Genomic DNA, 10,920 nt, shown 5'->3' on the forward strand with positions numbered 1-10,920 from the left:
CGTAAAACTGATGCTTGTTTAACAATTTGTCTTAATGATTTCACAGATTGCTTCAGTATTCACTCTTATAGAATCCAAAAGTGGCCCATCCGTGAGATCCCTGTATCCTTCGTGAAACTTTTTTAACTACTGGCGCTGCATGTTCTGAGACGATCTCTCCGTCTTCAACGCATATTTCCTCTGCTGGTTTAGCTGCTTTAAACATTGCTTCCAGTGGTGACACGAAAGTACTCGAATTTCATAATTTTCCATCATTTTATTAAAGTAAGAAAATTAATGATTAATAAATCAACTATTACAAATACGCTTTTCAAAATCTACAAATAATATAAAGATTTGCATATAAAATTACTTTAGTGATTTTAAAAATTACACAAACTGAAACAAGGCCAACAACGGGGAAGTTGCTGGTTCTCCCTAATATGTATTTAGATAATATAAGCTGAAAACAACTTGCATTTTGAACCAATTTAATTTTTAATTCAGCATTATAAGTTGATATTGCATCCTACTGTCCATTCGGCAATTTCTTTGAAATTCTCTAAATGCATCATTTCTATTACTCTAGCATTATCTGCTTTCTCCTTTTTATGGTCCAAAATCATCTGACCTCTAGTGTTTGTTCCAATCAATTCTACTGACACGTGGTACTTTGATTCCTTTTTTATAATTAATTCAGGGAATAAAAAAACTGCCATTAAACAGGCGTCACATGGACACCACTGTTTACGACCTACTCGCCCATAGCATTTGCTGTCCACTGGATCCATTAATTTTGTTATTGGATTATTAATTGCACTAAGTTCTTTCAGCCGCCATTCCTGAAAAAATATTTTACTTTAATTTTATTATACTTTTTGATGTTAGAAAGAACAATTTATTAACTTTGTACTTTATGCAAACACTTTTTTTTTATACTACTTTTAACCAAGTATCAATGATGATTCCGCAACAATCTTACCAGGGAAGTGTATTTTTGTTCTGGTTTCGGCAAACATGGTTCCCACGGAAGAATTATTTTTGTTATTCTGCTTTCATTTGTGACAATATAAGCGGCTTCAGGGTCGCAGTAGAAGTTATACTCAGCACAAGACGTTATATTACCAACCCCTGTTAAAAATTGGAAACATTAAATTACCCTTCAGTGTTGAGGTAATCATTTAAATTCTCTTATATGGATCTGTTATTTCCACTTACTTTTAGAAAACAAAACTACAAACTTAATTTTTCAAAAATCAAAGGCATCTATATGGAAGTTATACGGCATTGAAGAAGGCACTCTGTTTGAGATTTGGTTGACTTCTTTGTGGAGTGTACAACATCCACATTTTTTCAATTAGATTATGCTTTAGATTCATTATCATCACACTTAATGCTGTGCAAGTGATAAACCTGCAGCAGCGGGACATGACAAAGGTGAATACAGATTTCCAAAATCAAGTGGAATTCGAGGCCGGGGTCATGAGGTCGAGGTAGTGATTTTCAGCTAAGATGACCATGGCACCATTTAAGATTTAAACGAGAAAATAGCTAAACTGAAGCTCTTATAGTCATTCTAATCTAAAGCACCGCAATCTGTAACTGAAACCATAGAAAATCGAAACAGAAAGATCATGTTTTCTATCGCCATAAAAACACGGCAATTATATAACTCATTTCCTTTTTCCTTTATCTATTTCTAGGGAATTTTACGCTGCATATGCCGTCGACGTCAGAAGTATAAAATTCTTTGTGACACAAAGGCACATTTAATGATTTACTACCTTACTACCTTACCTTACTAGCTTACAATGTAATTCCTAGTCGAATGACTTTTAACTGTAAGTCACCGTAGCGACACATTAAATTAAAATACGCCATATGGATTTTTGCCTATATTCAAAACTGAAATCAAGAAGACCGAAACTATTCCCCTCCTGCACTACATTATAAATACCTTTTCTATTTCCGCCCATGATATAAACATCCTTCACTTTATCTGCAAAGTCTGGGTACATTTTCATGCATAACGCAAAGTTTGTAAGAGGTCCAACGAGGATGAATGTTACTTTTTTTGGGTACTATGAACATAATATAGGTTATTTGTTACTGTTTGAATACTGGTTAGAATCCTGCATGAATAATTATGGAATAACGCAGAAAGGAGCTTGGAACATATAGACGATTGCTTTCAATTATTCATGCAAAGTTTCCAGGATATCTAGAATGTATTCGTAACTTACCTTGGAAGCAAAATCATACAAAGCAGTGACAGCATGTTCCTTTTGTAATCGCCGGAATATCTTGTCATCTTCGCCATGCTCATATATATCTCCAAAACCATCTACACCATGAAAGAAAGGATTGTTGTCCATTGGAATGGGTAAGAGTGGTCCAGATGCCCCTTTGAATACCGGAATCTACTGGATTCGGAAAATTCATAAATTTGGAGGTATTATAAACTACTTTTACGAAACATACATCAGGCCGATTGACTGTATCGAGAACCCTAAAAACATTTCTCACAACGTGTTCTATTTCAGTATTTCCATGAACACAGGTCACCCCCAAAATTTTGATGTTCTTCAATTTTTTCTCTTCAGCTCTAATCAACATTAGTAGTGCCCATGCATCATCCGTGCCCACGTCAGTATCAAAAACAACAAAATTTTGGGACTCTTCCTCCATAGCACTTAATGACATAGTTAATTACAAATAACACCGCAACTAGGTATCGACAACTTGAGCACAATTCAGTGAACTGCTCACCCCCAACGAAGAAAAACTAGAGTCTAAGGTACAGAGTCGTCTCTGAAATTATCTATAACGGCCAGATTAGAAGCGAGTTAGTGCATGAACTTGAATTATCATTTGATGGTGATTGATAAGATAAGGAACTTTCCACGCGGGTCCACTTTCGAAAATTTGATGAATGTTGCAGTCATAAAATAATCTTCGTTGTGAATATTTAAACAATTGAATTGTGCCCAACAACTTTAAATCAACTTGGTTGTTAAGGTGCTAGTACCGTGGAAATTAGTAAAAATTACACAGAATTCTCAGCTGTATTATTACATTTGATAATGAGAAGAGTACTAAAAAAACTGTTTTCTTTTTTTATCATTTTTCCAAAAATTGTGGAGGAAGTTGGAAGTTAGGCACTCCAAAAATTCATCGCTCCATAGGGGATAGTTAATCTCAGAAATAACACATTTGAATCAACAAATAAAGAGCATGTTAAAAAGGGAGGTTTGTTGCATAACAATTTACCACCTTTTCTAAAATCCTTAAAATATAAAAATGGCGAATGCTTGAAAAAAAAGTCGAAAATATTCACATTTTTGCAATTTTTTTCCTCTTAAATTTTTATTTTCTTATTTTTTGTGATATTGTGCTAAATTGTCACGTCGGACACCTTAGTAGAAACCCCAATGGGGCAATATTATAGCACAAAAAGAAAGGAATCTTTACAAGTTTTTTTGGAGGAACAAATGATTACCACATGACTTCGACGATAAGGGGGTTGTGGTATGCCTGACATTTAATTATGAAGTTAACGGCGTGATGGACAGGGATAATGTCGATCCGGGGAGTTTGGTAGGAATCATATAGGATATGGTGTGAATTAGAAGGTGATTAGTCAGCCAAACTTTTGAAGAAAAAGAAAACTAGTAATTTATAATATATATAAATACATATTTCGAGGACCAACTCTCCCCCTCTTCATTGTTTTATCTCCTGAAAGTTTTCCCTTGTGATTTGGGTTTTTAAATGTATTCCTGTAAGTATCGTATCCTAATTGTGTTCTTTCTAATTTCTCCAAAGAAGTTCCACCAATGTGGAAAAATTGTTGCCCATGTTTAGCTTTTTTATCGCCAGAATGGACTGAATCTTTTCTAGCATGGTAACAATAAAATTATTCAACAAATGTATGAAAATGGATATATTTAAAGTAATCACTCTTCTCGCAAAAGCTCTTACCTAACCAGGAATTCTTAAACATTGTAGAATGAACAAATGCCATAAAATTACGAAAAACAAATATACAAGAGAAAAGGATTTTTGAAGCAAATCTGGAAAAAATGCAAAGACGTGAGAATAAAGGCGGCCGAACATCACAACCGCCAGTGCAATGAATATTACGCGTTTATGTTGCTATAATCCTAAGTAATTAGCAAACATCTATGCCTAGGATAAAGACGGACTTACCGGCAACGACCTTAGTACGATATGACATGAGTTGGTTTATGGAATGCTTGTACGCTCCACAACAATGGCCTCAAAAGCACACAGAATATTTGTTTTCTCCAGCTCGAGCCAGAGTTCCAGCTATTTTCGTTCTAGGCTTAAGTCAGATTATGTGGTGGGTCTCTGAAGAGCACTCGTCCCCCTCTTGCGACATTGTACTATTGTACTCTGGAATGCCAGCGGAAGCAAGCGTGAATCCAGTGATGGATTAATATTTACGGCATCCGCGAGGCTCACCTTCATTACTTCTAAGCTAGTTTTACACAGGAAATTTTCATTACAGTGCTACGCACCAACGGACATTCCCAATACAGAATAGAAGAGCAATTGAATCCAGCCTAGGAGAGGCCTCCTGAAGGTGATATTGTGATCGTGATGGGTGATCTGAATTCCAAGATGAACTTTCACCTCCCTCGGACATGTGATGGGTCATGACTGACGAATATTCAACCCCAGTAACATATAGCGCAGGTGGTGGTGGAAGGGTGCAACCTTCTCGGAAAGACCTGGTTCAGCTAAAGCACATTTCAGCCAAGCTTCAATGACGTCGGGTAGGTGTGGTTGACGTGCGATGCCTCATTCAGGGGTAACTGACAACCAAATAGTCTTAAATTACATTTATTTGAACAGAAATGATTTGAACTAGACCTATTAAAAATTTTTTAAATTCATGGTATTGCGCAAGAACTGACCCATTTCAGATTTCGGTGAGAGCAAGTTCAACTCCTTTCCCATAATAAATACATAGGAGCTTACCAGTTAGAGTGTGCGGTGATCCCAAATGAATGCCGACAGTAAAATATGGTAGCAAAAACGCTACCGTCTAGGATAAAATTTTGACCTTTCTACAAATCAGTGATGTATTTGCAGGAACTCTTAATTGAGACGGAATCGATCCTCTGTCGTAAATTATGAAAGACAAAGTGTACATTGATATCCCAAGAAGGAATATGCTGCCTTAAGTACAATGTAAAATGTTGAATAGTTCTTCTAAGGTTGAGCTTCTCTGGAAAGAATCCAACCGACGCATTAGTACGGGAACTTCTTTAACAGCAGCGGAATTTTGGTAAAGATACGTAAAGCTAATAATATGCATAGAAAAAAATGCTGCAAAATTATAAAGAAAAGAATAAAAGATATTCTATCGCGTGGCAAACTATGGAAAAAACCATGCAGATCATCGAACAATTAATATCATCCTGTAGACCTGTGTTAGTTCGAACTTTACATCAGCAATATTTTTTCACGTCTTCATAGAGGATTACGGCCACTAATTTCCCAAATATTGTCCCAATTTTCATGTAAACTTTTGGGGAATATTTACAGTACGTTAATGATATGTTCACCATTTAATCACACAGTAAAGAAGAACTGTAGAATCTGTTGAATAGGAAATTATTTTAAGCTTTTTCCAATCTTTTACTTAAGAGTATTGGAAATGAGAATTTAGTGCTATAGGAAGGACGAATTAACAAAAATTATTAAATTTTGACAAATCTGGGTTTTTTCTCAAATTATTATATTAACAGTCTAAATTAATACGTTAACATCATATCCTGCTACCCACATAGCAACTTTTTTGAAATTTTCTAAATCTATCGTTTCTATAATCCTTGCATTGTCTGATTTCTCTTTTATATGGTCTAAAATCATTAAACCTCTAGTGTGCGTACCACCCAATTCAACTGATATGTGACATTTCGAATCTTTCTTTATAATTAATTCAGGAAATAAGAAAGCTGCAGTCAAATATGCATCACATGGACACCAAGCAGTGAAAGATTCATAACATTTTTTCTCAACGGGATCCATTAGATGTATTATTTGATTGTTGATAGCACTTAGTGTTTTCAGTCGCCATTCCTGGAACACAAAAACGGTTAAAAGAATTTAAATTCCATTTCTGTTTAAAATTTTAAAACAAGTTTACAATTGAGAGGAGTATCATAACAAAGATAAAGGTATTTCCTAGAAATGTATTATACACTACGTATTTCCAATTTCTTTAAATTAATGTCAGAATGAGTAATAACATTATTTTGGTCACTTACCAATGTGATGTGATTCTTTTTTGGATTTGGTACACACGGTTCCCAGGGAAGTATCGTTTTTGTTATTCTATCTTCATTTGTGACGATAAAAGCCGCTTCAGGGTCGAAATAAAAGTTGAATTCAGCACATGCTGTTATATTGCCAACACCTATCAAGAAAACAGAAGATAGCTATGAAATGAGAGTTTCGAATTTCCATAAAACAGACATGAAACCAAAAATGCTGCAAGTAAGGTATTACGAGAATTATTATTCTTTTCGATATGCATAACATTTGTTTTGGTATAACCTCATAGATTGCGTACTGTCGACTTTCAGATGCCTCCCTTTTCTTCTACAAGTTCCTAAAGATGAATAAAGTCAGTCGCAGGCGATCATAGAATAGTTAAAATTTAAAATGTCACTGACGTGGGAAGGGGATAATCTGGCACAAGGGTCATAATATTTATAATATACCAAAGTTGGATGATTTAAAATATGTCAGCTAGTAGTGTCTTAGTTAGTACCTTTATGGTCTACAATACGCAATCCTACCACCGAATTTTATTTTCACCCTCTTGAAAATGTGCCGAAATATCGATATATTCGTACGGAAACAACTCTATGTACACTATGACAGGTATACGAAAATTACTCAAACACTCTCTCTCTCTGGTCATCCCTTTTTGTTCGTGTCATGGATGCTGTAACAAATCCAACGTTCCGCGCTTTACACACTGTGCTATGCATTTTTGATGACTGATCCTAATGAATTAGGCATTGCAACCTGCCCCGAACTAAGCGATTTATGTATCAGGCTTCGTGCAATTGCTTCACGCATCGGCGCAACCTAAATGACGTGGCGCTCTACAACTAACGCCCTGTGTGATCAATTAATCAACGAACTTCTCAGATCCAAAATCTATCGTGAGGTTCACCATATCGCTCTCTATGGTTCCGAGTGCTGGCAGGTACCAAAAGCAATGAAAGCCGCCTCACAGTAATGAAGATAAAGACATTACGTTGGGTTAGTGGCACAACACGCTATGATCACTTCCGAAATGAGGGTATCCGCAGGTTGCACCCGTTGTGAAAAATTGCGAAAAAGCCCCTTCGATGGTATGGTTATGTAATTTACATTGATGAAACTAACTAGCTGATGGTTTGAATTGACCAGCTGAGATTGGCCTGAACATCGAAGTTGATTGGAAATGACCCAAAGGCCGATCGAAAGACCGACAGCTTAATACGCTAGATGCTGTTTTAAGGAACCTCTCGACTCCACTCAAATTAAGCCTGCTGAGAAAAAGAGTCCGACAAACGAAAGTGGTTGGCGTATTTGTTAAAACGACAAAAGCATCGATTTTTTGTATTAATATAAACTTGTGACAAATAAAAGTCAGCTGGATTCAAAATTAATGGATTTTAGGGCGTGTAAGAGAGTCTGCTGGAGTTAGTTGATGTTTAGTTAAAAATAAAAAAAATGAAATTTCCTTATTTTATTTAATGATTCTCTTCTCCTCCTCCTCTGAGTCGAACTAGTAAGCAATTTAGTCATTTTAGTCATGTTATCATAGATATGCCAGGAAGGGTAAACATTCCTATGTGCTTATATGTCAGTCTCTTTAGTCAGCCGAGAGATCGCTTTTCAATAAACTCGATTCCCCCACAAGCCTAGTTGGACTAGTTTAGCTCTACGCGCGATCAGACAAACTCATTTATAGACGTTTGGTGTGGCCCCCACACCATCAGGAGTAACCATTCGTAGGCAAAAAGTTGATAGCATTTAATACGAAGAAACACCCCTCAATTGGACTTGCTGAATTCAAAATGTTAACCTTACTCCAAATGGCAAGAGGAACATTTTGCAAGCTACACTAGCTGTGAAGAAAAAAATCTACAAACCCAGTTTGAAGTAATTGAAAAGAAAATACCATTTTAGAAGCAGACAACTGTGATTTCAGCATTTATTGAAAGATAAGTTCTAAGCAGAGGAGTGATATAGAATATTTTTCTCAAAAAAAGGCAGACTCTCAAGAATATACATATGCACATCGATTTACATGAAAAGATTTGATGGCATTACAACATAGACCTGACTTTTGAAAAAGTACAAAAAGTAAAGTCAAATTCTTCATAGTTAGCAACAAATCCACGGGGGTTTAGGTGACTATACTTTGCACGAGGTCACACCAATTAACAATGTGTTTAGCGATAGTAATGAATGAGTTTTGCTTTAACGACATATTTCTGTGTGCGCTCATTTTATAGAGTAATTGCTATATTTGTGGTTATACAGGGTGGGCTAAATATTTGTTAACATCTAAAAATTATAAACAAAATTGAGTTATTTTAGAAATTATTTTTTTTTATCGTATAGTATTTTTTTATAGCATGGAATTTACTTTTGAAAAATAACATCTAAATGAACACCGTTAGCAGTCTTCTAAATGAGAAAGAGAAGACTCTTCAGCAAAGAAATTGAAGCAGTACCTTCAGCTTATGACTATACAAAACAGCTCTTCTAATATTCTCATCAAAAGAGATCTGCTAAAATTAAATTGGACACTGGAGCGGCGACACCATGTCGCTACTCGAGTAACCATACGGCCACGAAAATCTTCAAAAAATAGAGCCTTATGATTTATCTAACTGAAATTGCTGCCCATGCAGTTAAATTAAGTGAATAAAGCGATCTTTCACCTTAAACTTTGGGATTTTTGCTGCTCCAATATACATATGTATACTTTTATTTGTTGTTGTTGTTATCAAAGTTACTAAAACGATTGAACATTGTTTCAGAATATGACTTGCGTTGGATATAATTTCAAATCGAATTTTAAAATGTGGATCAATAACGTGAGTGATATTTATAATTTAGTCGAATGTTTGTGTGTCGATATCTGAATCCCGCCAAACTGAAATGGAAACTTTCTACCGCCAGGTTACTTCACATTTAATGTCGATCAAGTCTTCTAGAACTTCTTCAGTCATTATTCTGTATTCACTGTATCGGACATGTGATTTGTACAACAGATAATGAACGAACCATTGTCTAAATAGAAATGCTTCACCCAAAGGGCGCGCTACGACTCCGCCAACCAACCATTGTGAATAAATTTTTGAAAAGTAAGCTATATTCATGGCCCACCTTGTACTGCATTCGTCACATAGATGGTTGTTTAACTTTAGGTTCACATCTAGTACTTTAGTGGAAATTTCACATTCGTATAAATACCTTTTCTATTTCCGCCCATGATATAAACATCCTTCACTTTTTCTGCGAAGTCGGGATACATTTTCAAGCATAATGCGAAGTTTGTAAGTGGTCCAACAAGAACGAAAGACACTCTCTTTGGGAACTACAATCGAAAATCTAAATCGTGTGTTGTAATTTATTTACTGACTCACCTTGGAAGCAAACTCATACAAAGCAGTTACCGCATGCTTCTCCTGTAATCGGCTCATTACCTGCTCGTCACCTTCATGGTCATATATATCTCCGAAGCCATCGTCGCCATGGAAAAAATCTTTCACTGAATTGGGCAATAGTGGACTAGAGGCACCTTTGAATACCGGGATCTGATATAAACAGGAAATCTATAATTCTCATATTATTCCAGTTTTCCTCAAAAGACACGCACATCGGACCGTTTGGCTACATCGAGAACTCTAAAGACATTTCGCACGACGTGTTGTATTTGGGTATTCCCATGCACGCAGGTGACTCCTAGTATTTTAACATTTTTAAGTTTCTCTTGTTCGGCTCTAATCAGCATCAGGAGAGCCCAGGCATCATCCGTGCCCACATCAGTATCGAAAACAACAAAATTGTGGGAGTCTCCGTCAATCGCATTTGTTAACATAACTAATTTTTTAATATAAATACTGTTCGCGAGCGGACACTGATTAAGGGGTCACAATGGAATGATGTATATACACTCAGGAACACACAACTGGAATTGAAGGCGGAGAGTTTTTCTGTAGATCATATTTCTTCCGGGCGGTCAGATTAGAGGAGAGTTATTATCTGAAACTGCTGAGGTCAAACATGAGAATATCTCCATTCATACAAGCATCTTAATCAGTTAATATTGAACGTATGTAATTGACAAAGTGAGAGCTTGAGGCCGAATTTATGATTTGATATATTATACTTGGATGTTGATAAGATATGTGATTAGCGCTACGGAGATTGAATCAAGTTAGTTGCATGGTTGCAGAAGGTTAATTTACTTCTTATTATCATAGAATGAGGTGAATATGAATATTTATATAGTATTCAATGGTAACCTTAGGTTTTGAACGTCCGCGGCAAATAAATTACGGTTGAGTATTTTTATGGGGTAGCACTTTCTACTCACAGTCTCACACTACATTATTATATGTTAGAATAAAACATTTTCCAATTTAAAATATATTTTAACCAATTGTAACAATAATTACATGGTAAAGACTTTAATACATTAACAAGTCGAAACCGCGAAGCTTGGTGCTTCAGATATGAAAGGTTTTGTGTATTTCTTATGCAAGAATATTTGAGTGCACAATTGTTTCATTTGGACATAGCTCGTAATATATATGCATTTGGTATGTCAGACTATTTACTTCAGTGTGATATTGGGGTTAAGGAGAGGGGAGGAGCTGGAAGATGTAAAATTTT

General features: G+C 35.8%; 1 protein-coding gene across 1 annotated transcript; it reads right to left on the reverse strand.

Annotated features, from left to right (window-relative positions):
- Positions 1-293: 293 nt before the first annotated feature.
- LOC119658131 lies at positions 294-10,363 on the reverse strand. Its single transcript, XM_038065400.1, has 10 exons — positions 9,902-10,363; positions 9,669-9,839; positions 9,496-9,619; positions 6,279-6,427; positions 5,764-6,090; positions 2,461-2,685; positions 2,223-2,399; positions 1,937-2,060; positions 962-1,110; positions 294-821 (listed from the first exon to the last, which is right to left on the reverse strand). Exons 1-10 carry the CDS (start codon positions 10,121-10,123, stop codon positions 489-491), a joined length of 2,001 nt encoding a protein of 666 aa, XP_037921328.1. The 5' UTR covers positions 10,124-10,363; the 3' UTR covers positions 294-488.
- Positions 10,364-10,920: the final 557 nt, after the last annotated feature.

Source organism: Hermetia illucens, chromosome 5, assembly GCF_905115235.1.
Source record: "Hermetia illucens chromosome 5, iHerIll2.2.curated.20191125, whole genome shotgun sequence".
NCBI lineage: Eukaryota > Metazoa > Arthropoda > Insecta > Diptera > Stratiomyidae > Hermetia > Hermetia illucens.